General features: G+C 29.5%; 1 protein-coding gene across 2 annotated transcripts in view; it reads right to left on the bottom strand.

The window, feature by feature from the left end:
• Positions 1-7,163: 7,163 nt before the first annotated feature.
• LOC148301987 (trypsin-1-like) overlaps positions 7,164-19,175 on the bottom strand; it is a 28,067-nt gene continuing 16,055 nt past the window's right edge. Inside the window, exons 3-8 of one of the 2 annotated variants that reach the window (XM_088272358.1) lie at positions 17,875-17,940; positions 14,447-14,609; positions 13,157-13,365; positions 11,936-12,096; positions 10,347-10,437; positions 7,164-7,584 (exon numbers count right to left, since the gene is read on the bottom strand). In XM_088272358.1, the coding sequence (XP_088128484.1) occupies positions 7,463-7,584; positions 10,347-10,437; positions 11,936-12,096; positions 13,157-13,365; positions 14,447-14,609; positions 17,875-17,940 (812 nt within the window). In that variant the 3' untranslated portion in view covers positions 7,164-7,462. The remainder of the gene's footprint in view (positions 7,585-10,346; positions 10,438-11,935; positions 12,097-13,156; positions 13,366-14,446; positions 14,610-17,874; positions 17,941-19,175) is intronic. The other variant, XM_088272359.1, reaches the window with a different exon arrangement.

Below are 19,175 nucleotides of genomic sequence, written 5' to 3' on the forward strand. Positions count from 1 at the left end.
AATATTTTTTATCGATATATATATATATATATATATATATATATATATATATATATATATATATATATATATATATATATATATATATATATATATACAAAATTGTATTAAAGACTACATGTTTCAGAAGTTAAACTTCCATCATTCAGGTCTGTATAATATGTAACTTTGTACATGTAGTCTTTAATAAAACTCAAGTGGTATAAAACAACTGTTTTCTTTAATCATTGTAACATGTCTTACCACAATGTTAATGCCGAAACAATAAATAAAAAAATATTTAAAAAATATATATACATATATATATATATATATATATATATATATATATATATATATATATATATATATATATATATATATATATATTGCCGAATCAGAAGTAGATGTTATGTTAATTCAGTTGAGTCAAAAGCGTACTAGCCGAAAAACATAATAACCAAAATTTTTACTGTTCCAACTAATTTTCAAACAGAATTTAATTTTTTATAATAATTTCATGTAAAAATAAATGTGGTCTTTGCGTGTTTTTTTTTAAAAATATTTTCCTACAAATGTTTTTCTTCATAATCTTCCTTTCTTCAAGGCTTCCTCTGAGTATGTAAAATAAACAGATTTTTTTTTCGTTAATTTTGTATTGTTGTATTTCTTTTACGATGCAATATCTCTCTCTTTCATACCAAAATATAATTATCCTTTATTTTTTAAGAAGTTTCTATTCTATCACGTGCACGGTACTACACGCGCAATAAAAAAAAACAGTAGTGCATTATCGGATAAAAATAATATTATGTTGACTATTCGATCGACCCTCCGATAAACCGGTATATTAGAATACTGCGCCAAGTTTATGGAAACCACACTTATTTATGATTGTTTATAGTTTGGAAACACAGAAATCCTATCGGGGCAAGTTTTTATATAAATCCCATTTGAACTGGTTATTTGCAAAAATTAAAACGTATTTAAGTGGTTTTTCGGGCGCTTCTCTATTTTTCGAGTTGTTGATTTAATCCCGCTGAAATTATTATACCTGCGATTCAAATACCTCATTTTATATCCCTGACGGTTTATTTTTATTGTGTTTTTAAGGGGCTCGTCTCCCAATAGCTGAATATCATTCATCTTCGTCATCCGAAGCACGGCTCTCAATATTTCGTATCAGGACTTTATCCTCTCATATAAACTGCACCAAGGACTCATATCGCTCACTCCTTTCAACAACGTCATAAATCAAAATACTTGATTTTTCAGGAGATCGTTTTTAAAGTTTAAAAATATAATGTAATGTATTAAAAATAAATATCAAGCCACTTATTGAACTTTTTACTGTGCAACAGATCTTTTTAGGTAAAACCTGAAGGTTTATTCTCAATTTGAAAAATATTTATTATATTTAAAAAAAAATAATAAACAATACCTTTTCTTAAAAATGCAAAAACAACACATTCTGCCCTGTAGCGGGTAATTATTCAGTTAAAAATATGCGTCTTTTGCTGGGATATAGTACATTTTCTGGGCATTCCGAAAACATGTACAACTGAAAATTAATGATTTTTTATTTATGACGTTCTTGAAAGGAGTGAGCGATATGTGAGTAGTTATTTGATATATTTGAAATGTATGGCTTTGTGTTGAGAAACTTATAACATACATGATACATTAGGCTCTCCCTGATAGGGCAAATATTTTTTCTTTCGATTTTTAAAATACATACCCTCTATATTTGTACAACTACCATTCAATTCAATTCAATTCAATTCAATTCAATTTATTCAATATGTAATATATACATTACAAACAAACATTTAAGGCGTATACATTAAAAAAACAAATTAAAAATTACGCAAGAAGACTCTTGTTAAATGTGTAGAAGAATCTCGCTTCGGAAAACTCCTTCGGACACATGGAACAGATCAATATCCAATGTGATATTGTTCAACATAGCGGTAGCTCTTCCTACAGGCATAACCATAGGCAGGTTGGTCCTGTGTACAGGAATGTGAAACAATCTATGCCGACGCTGTCTTAGGTAACTATCGGGAACATACAAACCAATGCTCTGGATAATTTCAGGATTATCGATCATACCGCGCAACAATCGATAAAAATGCGTAATCAAATACACATTCCTTCTAGTCTCTAAACTATTGTAGCCAAGCATACCCTGGAGAAACTGGGTCGGGTAGAGCCAAGGATAATAGCCGTACTCTCTCATGTAGAGATACCTCAAAAACTTAAACTCAAATACCATGGCCTATTCAGATACAGAATTTCAGGTCTGTACGACAATTCGTACCAGCGCCGACGAGACCTCAAAATTTTTCGACCTCTTCCAGTTAGTTCAAAATCCAGTAGCTCAAAATGTGTTATCATTCCATCATCGTTTTATCATTGTGTATGAACATGTACCGATGTAAGTCAACAAGGGTTACTGTATTCAAATAATCTGAAAATTGCTGTGCAAGACTTTTATAGAAATACGAAAAAAATACGCAATAAAAAAATAAAGTTGTACAATAAGAGAGACTCTAATAGACATCCATCTTCTTTCTTATAAAAACGATATACGCTTCATCTGAAGTTGACACCCTATAATATTAATACATCATTTCAATTCAAACCTTATCTGCACCCCAATGGTGCACAGGGCACTGCATTATGCAAACACAGTGTTATCTTGATCGTTAACACACGAAGGAAAGGTGATCAGCCCTCCGCTTCAAGTACCAGTACAGGGTAGTATTGAATAAATATTTGAATGAAAAAATCACTTATATTTATTTGACCCCCCCTTGGAATCGAACCGGGGACCTTCAGAACGGCATCCGAGCGTGCTGACCATTACACTATGGAGGCGGACAAAATACATCATTCGTAGTATAAATAATCCAGTATCTGACAGAATAAATAAGAAAAAAAATAAAAACACATTTACTCAGTTTTAATGTAATATATTTTTCAAATATAAATATACTGTATTTTTAAAGAAATCTGTTTTTACGAACAAATTTGCTACTACTATTTCTTATTCACGATGGAAAAAATACAACAATATTTTAATCCTGTCTAAATTTTTCCTTTTATAAATGATGGATTTGCTCCACTTTTAACATATTTGTACAATTTTTTTTGGTGTGATATCAATAAAAATTTGATAGAAAGAAGAATGTAAGTCTCTACACGCCTTAAAGCCTGTCAAGCTGTATTAAGTCTTCATGCACGTATAACATTCACCACTCTACCCATGATTGACAACCACTTTACTAAAATTTCTATAATAATAAATGATATTTCAACTCAACCTTTTTAAATATAAATTAGAAAATCCGAATATAACTTATAAATATTTTTTAAAATATTTAAACTAAATATTTCAAAATATTATTTGGTTGAAATATTCATTTTTAGTCCGCCTCCGTAGGGTAATGGTCAGCACGCTCGGCTACCGTTCTGGAGGATCCGGGTTCGATTCCCAGGAGGGGTAAAATAAATATGAGTGATTTTTTCACTGTAATATTTATTCAATATTACCCTGGACTGGTACCTGAAGCGGAGGGCTGATCACCTTTCCTTCATGTGTAAACGATCAAGATAACACTGCGTTTATATGACGCAGTGCCCTATGCACCATTGGGGTGCGGATAAGGGTTTAAAAATAAAAATAAATAAAAAAATAATTAATGTTTTACTTATTAAATACCACTATTAGATATTGGTATTTACTAGTGGTATTTAATAGTGGTATTTACTAAGTAATTTAATTATTAAAAATGGATAGATTTTACCACCAAGTGACTGCCGAATCCATTTATGAAATATTCATATATTAGAAGTTATATTCGAATGAATATTCGAATAATATAACAAAGTTGAATTGAAAATTAAAACATCTATGGTTTAAATAAGTTAAAAAATAGTAGAAAACTACATGAAAAAAAAAGAGAATTTAAATATATAATGGACACACTCAAAATTTTAAGAAGGATAAAAAAAGGATTAAAAATGTTATGTAGCTTCACCCTTAAGTAATTTATACTTAAAACAATTTAAAATCAAATTAATTATATTTGGGCAGATTGCTTTTATTTTTAAAGTCAATCAACTATTTGCACTTCAATCTTTTTCTAAGGTCACTTGCTCCCAGTCAGGAAAAATACAATTTAAATGTCATATTATGAGTATGCAAATAGAACTGAATGTTTACCCATCAAGGAGCAAAAACGATTTGATAATACTTTGTCAGCATGTTTTTTTATGTTTTAAATGCTTTATTTAATATTAATTATGGGTGTCCCAACTTAAGAATAAGCATCGAACATTTTTAAGTGATAGAAATTAAAAGTCACGTCTCAGGGCTTACGACCGTTTATAATCTTTAATAATAAAACCCTTATCCGCACCCCAATGGTGCATAGGGCACTGTGTCATATTTATTATTTCGGCATTCATTTTGTGGTAAGACATGTTACAATGATTAAAGAAAACACTTGTTTTTTACCACTTGAGTTTTATTATAGACTACATGTTTCAGAAGTTAAACTTCCATCATTCAGGTCTGTATAATAACAGTTATTATTCAGACCTGAATGATGGAAGTTTAACTTCTGAAACATGAAGTCAATAATAAAACTCAAGTGGTAAAAAACAAGTGTTTTCTTTAATCATTATTATCTTGATCGTTGATACATGAAGGAAAGGTGGTGGTCAGCCCTCCGCTTCAGGTACCAGTCCATGATAATATTGAATAAATATTACAGTGAAAAAATCACTCATATTTATTTTACCCCTCTTGGGAATCGAACCCGGGACCTCCAGAACAGTAGCCGAGCGTGCTGACCATTACACTACGGAGGCGGACATATAATCTTTATAAAATTAAAATCAAACTTTGTCATATTTATAAATATTTACATACCTACCCATCGCTGAAGATGGCAATGTGCTTGTTGAAACTGATTGGAAAAACGGATCAGAAATAAAAGTGGTTAAAAACAAAGTTTGAGTTTTATTTTATTAAGTAAATAAAACATATTTTTAATACAAATGAAATTAAACGATTTTATGGTATATTTCTTATATTTTTATTGTTTTCTTTCAGACAGTAAGAGTAATTACACAATATTAATTATTTTACGGTACAAATCACAACATATGGGAAGAAATATATTATAATTTACTTTATTACGTCATAAATTTGGCCGTCACGGACAATTCAAGTCGTTATAACAAATATCAAAAATTCCACCAAAAATTTCAGAATGTGTTATAAAAAGCGTGCAAATACTCTTATTCTGGGTAATTTTACAGAATTTTTTTTAATCATTTTGCATATGCACATGTTTTTCCTGTGTAGTTTATATTATGTCCGCCTTATGTAGTGTATATTTTGTCCGCCTCTGTAGTGTAATGGTCAGCACGCTCGGCTACCGTTCTGGAGGTCCCGGGCTCGATATCCAGGGGGGTCAAATAAATAAGTGATTTTTTCACTGTAATATGTATTCAATTTTACCCTGGACTGGTACCTGAAGCGGAGGGCTGATCACCTTTCCTTCATGTGTAAACGATCAAGATAACACTGTGTTCATATGAGGCAGTGCCCTATGCACCATTGGGGTGCGGTAAGGGTTTTATTATTATTACGTTAAAAATTTGGCCGCCACGGACAATTCAGGTTTAACCCATGTCGTTATAACAAAAGTAAAAAATTCCACCCAAAATTTCAGAACATCTAATAAAAGCGTGCAAAACTCTTATTCTGGTATTTTAAACAATTTTAATCATTTTGCATATGCATATATACACATGTTTTTCTGTGTAGTTTATATTAAAAATGCATTAAATTAAGGCATCATGTATACCATAAGATAATTAACGGAATTTAAGAAATAAACACATAGCTAAAAAATTGTTGTCCGTAATGGCGAGTTATTTAAATAAATTATAGGTGAACAAAAATATCTGCCATTGAAATAACTATTTGATACAAAAGAGAAATCTTATAAATTATACTTTTACAATTTCATAAATTATTAAATCCTACACTTAATTTTTATTTATCTATTTAATATTTATAGAAACTAGTTTTGGTTTCTTACGAATTCGCCGTGATTCATAAGGGAATGTGAACAGTAATAATAAAAAAATGCTTTGTCTTGGCCGTTTGTATGGCCAAATTCCTTTAATAAGATAATACTGTCAGAAGAGATTCATTCTCTTCGACAACGTTACGGTTGTTGTATACATACATGTGTGTCACACACTTCATGCCAAGCTTTTTACTAAAAAAATATATATTCAAATATCATTTAAATATTCATTACCATACCATATTTTATCATTTTGACGAATTATATACATATGGGTAAGTACAAACATTGTTTCTTTTAGTTTATTTTTTACATTTAAAAAAATATATCCGTGAAAAAAAGGTGCTGGAACGTTACATGGAAAAAAAACCCTGCATATATATATATATATATATATATATATATATATATATATATATATATATATATATTTATATATATATATATATATATATATATATATATATATATATATATATATATATATATATATATATATATATATATATATATATATATATATATATATATATATATATATATATATATATATATATATTTATATTTATAAATATATACAAATAAATATATATATATATATATATATTATATATATATATATATATATATATATATATATATATATATATATATATATATATATATATATATATATACAAATATATATATAAATATATTTATAAATATATATATATAAATATATATATATATATATATATATATATATATATATATATATATATATATATATATATATATATATTTATATATATATATATATATATATATATATATATATATATATATATATATATATATATATATATATATATATATATAAATATATATATATATATATATATATATATAAATATATAAATATTTATATGTAAATATATATAAATAGATATATATATATATATAAATATATATATATATTTATATATATATATATATATATATATATATATATATATATATATATATATATATATATATATATATATAAATAAATATATATATATATATATATATATATATGATCCTATTTCGAAACATCATGCTTCAATCACTTGAACTTCACTAGAGACATCTATTGTGAGATGAAAGAAGCTTTTTATTAAGCTGAAACTCTTTCAATTTTATGTGAATATTCCATATTCTTCCTCATCTATGTTGAGATGTCAAAAAATAATGAAAAATAACTCCTATAATTGGAGATAATCCAGATTTGTGAACGAGTATTTGGACACACTCAAGATGTTGTAAGATTACTAATCATATTTTTTAACTGCTAACGAGTATTCACTTTCTTATTAAGAGTAGGTAACACAATATTATCTAATAGGAGGTCAATTGGTGCATAGACACGTGTCTCTGAGATTCCCCTTCAGCCAGGATAGGTACCTCGGGACTCTAGTGTAGACACCGGGATAACCTGGACGGCCACATCCTACCCCCCATGACACGATACCTAAAAGAAAAATGAAAGAATAATTAGTAACTCATTTTTAGTTGAACATATCACTCACTCCTTTCAACAACGTCATATATAAAAAAAAACTTGATTTTTCAGGAGATAGTTTTTAAAGTTTGAGAATATAATAAAATGTATTAAAAATAAATATCAAGCCACTTATTGAACTTTTCACTGTGCAACAGATCTTTTTAAGTAAAACCTGAATGTTTTTTCTCCATTTGAAAAATGTTTAGTTTATTTTAAAAAATAATTAAAAAATACCTTTTCTTCAAAATGCAAAAACAACACTTTCTGCCCTGTAGCAGGAAAATATTGAGTTAAAAATATGTCGCTTTTGCTAGGATGTAGTACATTTTCTGGGTATTTCGAAAACATGTACAACTGAAAATTGTCGATTTTCGATATATGACGCTGTTGAATGAGCGATGTATGGAAAGTTGAAAAAAGTTTTAAGTATAAAAGGAAGCGAAGTGGACTTTTATAATTGTTGATTTTTTAATTGTGATAATAGTATTTCATTTTCATAGGATATTTTATTAATAAAATGTAGTAGGTAATTCACAATTTTGATTTATTGATAACATGATTAAAATAAAAGACAATTTATATTCGTGAGCCCTATTTGTTAAAAATCATATCAAGGGCTATTAACATTAGTAATTGAATGTCAAAAATAAGGTTCGATTTTAATAAAACATAGTTCACATTTTATTTCTTTTTTTTTTAATTATTATTTTCATTTAAATAGTTCAAAATAAAACAATGCGTTCTTTTATTTTGTTATAATTATTTTTGGTATTATAAGTACACCCATACCTCGCTATACGGCCGCTCTTTATAAGGCATTTCGCTATAACGGCCCTCTTCAGTTAAGGTTTTCGATTTACGGCCTAAAATGTTTCGCAATAACGGCAATTTTTTTTTTTTGATATATCTACTTGTTGCCAATCACTGAAGAACGAAATAGACAAGAAGGCAAAACAAACAACGTTGGATTTTTTTAAGCCAGGCCCATTCTTACCAGCCGAAAATGATGACGACAGTGATCTACAGGTTACCATTTCTTCGTCGTCTTCAAATTAAATACATTAAAAAAAAAAATGTATACATAAACATATTTTATGTAACAGGAAGTTGTTTAATTTTTGTTCATAGATTATTGTTGGTTTTTGGAGTCTGTTAGTATTTTATGTACAAATGTATGTACTTGTTATGTATGCATTTTTTATTTAAATTAAAATAAAAAGATAAAATGCATTTTAAATGATAAATCATCTTACATATTTAAAAAAATTGGGACCGATCCCATTGAATTTGTATGAACTTGTATTAGAATAATTGATTCCTTATACGGCTTTTCGCTTTTGCGGCTAAGTTTCGTGGAACGTATCTAGGCCGTAAAGCGAGGTATGGGTGTAGTATTGTAGATACAATATCGTTTAAGAGGGCCTGCATATGTAATGTAAAAGTGAATAATATGGTCAACGATCTTCATAACGTATGGGAGATGTAATTATTATACTCTCACTGAATGCCTTACGTATGTTTTATATAAGTGGTTTGCAACCATTTATTTAACAATATTTTGGTAACATACAGCATTAGTTTTTACTTGATAAATACCACTATTTCATTAAATCTATTGTGACACGTATTTCGATGCGTTCAGCATCATTATCAAACACCGTATGATTAGTTTCGTCTAAATTTTGTCTAGAGTTGTGCCCTTGGGACGTTGAAGGATAAATAGGAGGTAGAAGCTGTTTGTCATTTTTTTATCAAGGGGAATGTGGACAGTTTAGGAGAGGTTTTAATTGTTGTCATATTTTAAATTATGGGTTTATTATTTATTACACACATGATTTGGATATTTAAAAAATTATTTTATTAAAAATCATAAAGCTAATTATTTCATACTCTTCATATATTCATAATATGTATATTCATAAAAAGTGTATCATGGATGCATGAAAAATACTCAAAAATAAAACAATGCCTGAAACGACACCTTAAATTCTTATTACCTTTTACGCATTAAGCATGCTTATCTGTTTATTGGAGAAAAACAAGATACAAATGTATCTTTTTGAACTATTGAAACGATATTTTATTGTTTTATTTAATAAAAAATCATAAACCAATTGTTTTATACGCCTTCTTTTCATAAATAACGTATTATGGGTGAATGAAAAATACTCTAGAACAATGCCTGACACGACAGCTTGATTGTTCATTACCTCTTACAACATGTAATTAAAACCTTTGGCGTGATATTGTGAAGCATGCTAATCAGTTTATCAAGAAAAAACGGTTAAAATTATCGTGTACTGAATATTAGTAGACATTAAAAATAGGTCGAAGAACGAGAAAGGAGACAAGAGATGACAGTGAATTATAATTCTTGTCTGAAAACTGATAGATTTGTTTTGTTTGACCCTATCTATGTTTAACTTCATAGATAGGTCAGCACGCTCGACTATCATTCTGGAGGTGCCGAGTTCGATTCCCAGGAGGGGGGTCAGATAAAATATAAGTGATTTTTTCACTCTAATATTTATTCGATATCACCCTGGACTGGTACCTGAAGCGGATGGCTGATCATCTTTCCTTCTTGTGTTAACGATCAAGATAACACTGCGTTTATATGCAGTGCCCTATGCACCATTGGGGTGCGGATAAGGGTTTGATGATGATATACAAGAAAGTGTGTATTGTCAATTATGTGGTATAAATCAATTGCTATTTATTATACGTACCGACTATTTCATATCTGTCCCCATTATGAAGGAGTAAAGGCCCTCCGCTGTCTCCCTGGCAGGAATCTGTTTTACCTTTCCCAGCGCATAACTGAAATTTAAAAATAAAATACACGCTGAATTATAAGAAAGTAACAAAAATTATAACAAGGAATAGAACCGATGATACATATCGCTCACTCTTTTAACAACGTCATATGTCAATTTTCAGTTGTGCATCATTTCGGAATGCCCAGAAAATGTAGGTACTATATCTCAGCAAAAGCGGCATATTTTTAACTTAATATTTATCCGCTACAGGGCAGAAAGCGTTGTTTTTGCAAGAAAAGGTATTGTTTAAATTTTTTCTAATATACTAAATGTTTTTCAAATGGAGAAAAAACATTCAGGTTTTACCTAAAACGATCTATTGCACAGTAAATAGTTCAAAAAGTGGCTTGATATATTTTTTAATGCATTTTATTATATTCTTAAACTTTAAAAACCACAGTATGGTTGTTAATCATGAGTAGAATGGTGAATGTTGCACGTGCATAAAGTGATCACTTAACCAGCTTATGACACGTCAAAATCCTTGTTAAACTTGCCCAGACTTCATAATTCTATTTCATCTTTGTTGCGATCCAAAAAAATATAAAAAATAACACATCACAGTTCCTACGTATGAGTTTACAAGAACCATCTACGTTGGATCAAGAAAGCTTTTATTTAGCAGAGACCCTTCAATTTGTATGTATGAAATATCCGAACCCCAGATTACTTTCACATGCTGAAAAACACCTGAGAACATTTCCAATTTTATACAGCTTATAATTTTTAGTTATTTTTATTTACAACATTTTGAGTGTGTCAAAATCATCTTCTTCAAACCCTTATCCGCACCCGTTGGTGCATAAGGCACTGCATCATATAAACGCAGTATTATCTTGATATTTTAAGACACGAAGGAAAGGTGATCAGCCCTCCGCTTGAGGCACCAGTCCAAGATAATATTGAATAAATATTAGATACACAATTTTTTTTAACGTGTCAAGAAAATGTAAAAATAACTTCTGTAAAGTTTGCCTCCATATTGTAATGGTCAGCACGTTCGGCCACCATTCTGGAGGTCCCAGGTTCGATTCCCAGGGGGGGTTAAATAAATATAAGTGATTTTTTCAAACTAATATTTATACAATATAACCCTGGACTGGTACCTGAAGCGGGTATCACCTGATCACCTTTCCTTCATGTGTTAACGATCAAGATAATTTTTTTTATATTATCCACTGACACTTCGTGATGGAATTGCATTTTTAATTTATTATTAGATTAAAACCAATATTTTTACCAGTCTGATGATGTCGGTAACGACGAAACCCGGTCGCTGGTCAAATAAAAAAGTGGAAAAGCTAAAAATATTGGTTTTAATCTAATAATAGATCAAGATAATACTACGTTTATATGATTCAGTGCCCTATGCACCATCAGGTGCGGAAAACGTTTACACTAGAAAAAAAAATAATTTTAAAATGTTTTAGAATACCTAGATTTGTGAATAAGTAATTGGATCACTCAAAACGCGGTAAGAATATATTTAGTTTTCTTACCATATTTGATGTGATTCTTGACGCTCGATATTTCATAGCTCGGCACTGTCCCAGGGTCAATATGGGGACATTGACTTCCTGTATTATAGCCGGAAGTGACCCTCCTTCAGCCGTTCTTCCCCACCCTACCACCGTGCCCTCCCTGCCAGATGGATCAAATCCTGAAATAGGTCATATAAAATTCAGAATTTTTTAAATATAGGTATCACAAGTTGAGATAAAAAATCTTTCGTTCCTCTTTATATGAAAGAAGGTGGAAGTTTGCGCATCTCAGGGCTTACAACCTGCAATGGCCGGCTTGAGTAATCACTTTATACACTCGTGATACGATCACAATACTGCCCATTATTGAAAATCAATATTTTATATTTTTATCGTAGTCATACAGGAGACAGTGACCAAGTGCATTTTTTTTTACAAAAACGTGATCATTAACTATTTAATATCTTACTAGCTTAATATTGCCATGAAAAAATCCCAAAACTCTTTGAACTTGAAAGTATAATATATTGAATTGTTAAAAATGACTAACTGCATTGATGTTTATTTTCTTGCCAAGCAAAAGTGACTTTAATGGCCCTCCTGAACATTTTACGTTTTGTTAGTTGGTCACTTTCTCCTGTACGACTACGATAATAACAAATTACAGTAGTGTGCCCTCGCTGTTCCTGTGCCCAAGGCATATTATATATTCTATAAATATATATATATATATATATATATATATATATATATATATATATATATATATATATATATATATATATATATATATATATATATATATATATATATATATATATATATATATATATATATATATATATATATATATATATATATATATTTATATATATATGTATATATATATTTTTTTTTTATTTATATTTATATATATATAAATATTATACATTTTATATTATTATTATATTTTTCTGGTTATAAGCCCTGTAAATATCCATATTCTTCTTCATCTATGTTATGTTGAGATGTCAAATAGATAAATCAGAACCTATAATCTGGTGTTTTTAAAAGTATACGTAAGACATGCATGATTAAATGTATGGATGTGAAAGAAGCTAGAAGAGTGTGGCGATCAATCCTCTCTCCCTACCCCTGCGTGGAAACAGCGTGATGGTTGTATTAGTAGTTAGTAGTAGTAGCTGTTTTTTGGAATTAAGATTTTGAAAATTATTAGATGTGGTATAATAAATATCGTACCAATTTTGGGTAGGCAAATGGGTTTTATTATCTTTGAGAATTCCACTGGCTTTCGAAGTCTGAGCAAGGCGATGTCGTGGTTGTATGACTCCGCGTCGAAGTTCCTGTGCCTGATTATGGCGGAGACCGCCCTCATGATGGCCTGACTCTCGCTCGTGACATACTGGTCGTGGTCACCAAGAATGACCCTTATCTTCGATCTCTTCAACCTATGAGAAATTAATGAAATCTTAGTACCTATTTATTGATTTGGCGTTCAATTTGTAGAACTCCATTTTAATTTATGTATTAATTTTAAATCAAACACAGATTTTTTGAGTCTACTGAGTTGTATTTTATTAACAAAAACACATAAAAAATTATATTTTGATAATTGTTTCGCCTTGTTAGGGCATTATCAAACGAATGTGAAGATCAAATGGACTACGGTCCTTATGTAGCTATACAATTCTAAGTGACAGTTTTATAGCTACATAAGGACCGTAGTCCATTTGATCTTCACATTCGTTTGATAATGCCCTAACAAGGCGAAACAATTGCCACAGTATAATTTTTTATGTGTTTTTGTTAATAAAATACAACTTAGTAGACTCAAAAAATCTGTGTTTGATTTAAAATTAATACATATCTTAGTACCTACTTAGAATGATATCATGAAAACGCTTCGTTAAGTTAGCTTGCATTTGACATTATTTATTAACAATAATTCACCTTTACTAGAGCGAAAAAAGTATTTTTTTTAATATATATTAAAAAAGTCATAACAAAACAAGGAAAGAGGAAAGAGGGGAGCTTTTCGTCAGCTTTTGTTGCACAGTCCTCTCTTAAAGTCTCCTCAAGAGCTTAGAATAAGCTCGTAGCAAATTATTTTAATGAAGAAAACTGCTTATGCGTACCCCCGATGTTCACATTTTTTAAGAGTGAAACTTCTCAGGCAGTGATTCGATCAAGTATTTCAAATACTTGGACGTGGTCAGGTCAGCAGTCGGAATAATAGGCGGGTATGTATGAGGAGATGCATGCATGTGGAAGAGGTTCAGATTGTTTGCAAAGGCAGATTGGTGTGGCATTCTACTCTCTCTGTCTACCCCTGCTGATGGTTAGCTAGTGAGTTTTTCTAGTTTGCAAGCAATATTTTTTCTATTAAATAAAGATTTTTACTCCAATTACGTTTAATAAAACAAATTGAACGTTATATTTTATAAAAAGGGTAAAATTTTAAAAAATAAATTTAAAGAGTCTTTAAGTATCTAATCTGAAAACTTCTGGAAAAATTATGGAATTGTCTACCTTCTGACGCAGTGAGCTGCAGTGAGAACATAGTTCTGCGTCAGCAGAGACGCTCCACAGTGGAACTGCCCATCGTACACGAGTCTGGCCACCCAGGGATAGCGGTTGGGTACCGTCGGCTGCCCTCCCACTATTCTGTTTTCCTGGTTAGATACTCCACACTCTGAAATAATTTGTAAACCTGTAATATGTGACATGTCCACCTTGATATGTTTTACTCCGATCTTTCAAACTTTAAAGCTAAATTGTTCGAAATCTTATAAACCTAAAAGGGTAATTCTATTCCCTGTCCTTTCCTTTTCTTCTTTTCCTATCACTGTCATCTCCTTTTCTCTTTATCCCATCCTTGTCTCATGTCTGTTCTTATATATGGACTTATATATGGTCTGTTCTTATATATGGATTATATATTGTAACTGTTGTTTTTCCTTCCAATAAAATAAAATAAAAAATAAAATAAAATAAAAACCCTTATTCGAACCCCAATGGTGCATAGGGCACTGCTTCATATAAACGCAGTGTTATCTTGATCGTTTACACATGAAGGAAAGGTGATCAGCCCTTCGCTTCAGGTACCAGTCCAGGGAAATATTGAATAAATATTACAGTGAAAAAATCACTTATATTTATTTGACCCCCCCTGGGAATCGAACCCGGGACCTCCAGAACGGTAGCCGAGCGTTCTGACATTATTTTAGTACAAACAGTGTTTTTAAGTGCTAATTAACAGTATCTATATCGTGCTGATTAACAAATGTAATCTTTTGTAATTGAAATAATACAAGTATGTATTATACTTATTTTGAAATACACGTTTATGTGAATGACTTCATATGACGGTTTTGTGAAATTCCGGAATGAAATAAAATGATAAATAAATAAAATAGCATATTGGGAGGTAAAAGGTCAATGGCATTAAACCACATATTTAAGAATACATTTTTTAAAAACTCGTATTTTGTTATTTTGCCTCATACAGAAATTTTGTACGATTTATTGGTCAAATATTTAAATTTTATTGTGATTTAAATATACAAATAAAACATATCGCTCACTCCTTTCAAGAACGTCATAAATCAAAAATCGTAAATTTTCAGTTGTGCATGTTTTCGGAATGCTCGGAAAATGTACTATATCCCAGCAAAAGCGGCATATTTTTAACTTAATATTTACCCACTACAGGGCAGAATGTGTTGTTTTTGAATTTTGAAGAAAAGGTATTGTTTAATTATTTTTTCAAATAAACTAGTTATTTTTCAAAGGGAGAAAAAACATTCAGGTTTTACCTAAAAAGATCTGTTGCACAGTAAAAAGTTCAGTAAGTGGCTTGATATTTATTTTTAATACATTGTATTATATTTTTAAAGTTTAAAAACGTTCTCCTGAAAAATCAAGTTTTTTGATTTATGACGTTCTTGAAAGGAGTGAGCGATATGTATTTAACTAAATAATATTATATGGTCATGCCGCTTCCTCACATTTGGCTTCTATGTTGGAGGCCCCGGGTTCGATTCCCAGAGGGAGGCAAAATTTATAAAAGTGTTTTTAAACTCTAATATTTGATAAATATTACCCTGGACTGTACCTAAGACGCAGGAAAATCACAGTGCATCAATTTTATGCAGTGCCCTATGCACCATTGGATGCGGATAAGGGTCAGTAGTAGTATTAGTAATGTTGAGTGAGATCAAAGTCAAAAGCGTACTAGTCGAAAAATATTACAGTATTTTTGAAAATATTGTACTGAGTTATTCAAGTAATCTGTGTATCACATTTCTTTACTTGTAACATTTTGAGTGTGTCCAAATACTTGTTCACAAAATCTGGATTATCTCCAATTACAGAAGTTATTTTCATATTATTTTTTGACATCTCATCAAAGATGAAGAAGAATATGGAAGTCACATACTAATATAAGAGTTTCTGCTTAATAAAAAAAAGCTTCTTTACATCTCACCAATAGATGTCTCTAGTGAAGTTCTAGTGATTCAAGAACATGGTTTCTAAATTGGTTCATATATATAGAACTTCCAAGAATTTGAGTAGTGTGGTTGTCAATAATGGGTAGAATTGGTGAATGCTACACGTGTGTAAAGTGATCACTTAAACCAGCCTATGACGGTCGTCAGCCCCGTAAATGCCCAGACTTCCATATTCTTCTTCATCTTTGATGAGATGTCAAAAAATAATATTTCTTTACTTGATTAATTTACATACTTACTTACCTATTGCACTTTTTTAGTAAATGTAAATTTTAAGCGGCTTATACTTAACGTTATGAGGTCATAAAAAACACAATACAGAACATCATATAGTCATAATAAATCTTAGTTTATTTATTGTAACCGCAGACAGTTAGTAGAATTCCATATTGAATTGTTGAGTAATATATCCAACATTAAAAACGGTTATTGGATTGAATTCTACTTTTGTTAACATATATATGATAATATGTGACGCGTTTCGTTATTATTATTTCGATTCGTGAGTGTTTGATAATGTCTTAATAAGACGAAACGCGTCACTTATTGTCATATATATGTAAATAAAAGTAGAATTCAATCCAATAACCGTGTTTAATTTTGGATATATTGTATATAACCCAACAAATAAATCTTAGTAATTACAATTCACGTTAAACACAAATATTATTTACTAGATACAAATAAGTAGGTACGTATTATTTTAGTGCAAACAGTTTTTTTAAGTGCTTAGTAACATTATCTATTAAGCGTTTTTAATAAAACAATAAATTATACATAAGTGTTAAATTTCACAGTTGTTAATAAGAGGTATCGTGTTACATAATATTATTTATTTCTTACAAATTGATTTGGCAGTAACTATGTTGAATAAAATGATGATTTGAATATAAAAAGACTCATAAATATGAATATTTGTTAATAAAAACATTAAATTAAGCAAAAAAATGTTTTTAAACAGTCGGGAAACAGTTACTATGGTATGCAAAGTAGGGTTCAAAATTATATATGCATCTATATATTTATATATAAATATATATATATATATATATATATATATATATATATATATATATATATATATATATATATATATATATATATATATATAAATGTTTGTGTGTATGTATAATTTGACATAGACCACTCTTGTTCCCATCTCGAAGCTTTGTTTTTGACACAAATAACAAACATTTACTTATTTTTATTACTCTGTTTTTGGCAATTCTGCGTCACGTTTCAATTTTGTTTTTACCAGTTTTTTCTGCTATCGAATCGAATCGTCGCAATAAATACAATCGAAAAACATAGAACAAAAAACAAACAAATCGACACAATGCATCATTTTACTCCATTTTTTTATTTTATTATTTGTCTTAAGTTAAAGACCTCTTTTTACAACTGTTTGTGGTTTGAATAAGCAATTAGTTAGTAAGCTGGACCCACCTGTACCGTTACACTTATCCGTATCTAATGCAACCTCCAAATGGTTATTTGTTGTGGTTCCACAGTCTAAAATCATTATAAAAATAAATCTAGGATATTGATATAATAATATTGAATTAATAAATAAATTTGATTAAATACAAAGTATTAAAATAATGAACATTCTTGATATCTACGTATTTGATTTTGTACATTAAAGTCCTGTCGATTTCTATAAAATATGTGTCAAGTCCACTAAAAAATCACATCAAATTTGTGTAAAAATATACAAGTCATAATGTTATTTTAGAAGTTTGCGTCGGAGAACAAAAATATACTTACACAATCTCTAAGTAAACAAAAAAATAATAACTATCTCAGAATTCCAGATTTAAGTATCAATAAATTTGTATCATGTCACATTTCCAGTTTTAAATGGCAATAGCTTTGTAATATGTTACTCTCCCAGATTTAAAAATCAATTTATTTGTAGTATGTCACGCTCTCAGTTTGATCAGCAACAAAGTTATACCATGTGACTCTTTCAGTTTTAAACAGCAACAAATTTGTACCATGTCACAATTCCAGTTTTAAACAGCAACAAATTTGTACCATATCACAATTCCAGTTTTAAACAGCAACAAATTTGTACCATATCACAATTCCAGTTTTAAACAGCAACAAATTTGAACCATGTTACAATCCCAGTTTTAAACAGCAACAAATTTGAACCATGTCACAATCCCAGTTTTAAACAGCAACAAATTTGTACGATGTCACAATCCCAGTTTTAAACAGCAACATATTTGTACTATGTGACTCTCCCAGTTTAAACAGAAACAAATTTGTACAGCAACTAATTTGCATCATGTGACTGTCCCAGTTTTGAACAGGAATACATTTATGCCATGTCACAATCCCAGTTTCAAACAGCAACATAATTGTAAATTGACTAGATATTTGCAGTTGACTATATTAAAACTTTTGAAAAAATATATCCAAGTTTGGAAACGTAGATTCGTAAGCGTTTGGAAAAGTATCAGCATATTTTTTTATGTAATTTAAAACGAAGTGTTTGATGTATTTATTATTATCTATTTTTTTCTCTCAAACCTTAGATTTAAAATGTATGAAAAGAACGGACAATACATCGTTTTTTTTTTTAATTTCCAAATACACCCCAAAAACAAAAAATATATATTGTTGTCAAACGCATACTTCAACACTCATTTTAATCAATTTAATTTTAATAACTGTGCATTTTTTAGTATTTTAGTGCAAAATTCACACATAAGTTAGTCACAAAATTACAACGTAAAAAG

The sequence above is a fragment of the Brachycentrus maculatus genome, unplaced genomic scaffold (assembly GCF_059751285.1).
Source record: "Brachycentrus maculatus isolate JH-2025_06_01 unplaced genomic scaffold, ASM5975128v1 h1tg000495l, whole genome shotgun sequence".
Classification (NCBI taxonomy): Eukaryota; Metazoa; Arthropoda; class Insecta; order Trichoptera; family Brachycentridae; genus Brachycentrus; species Brachycentrus maculatus.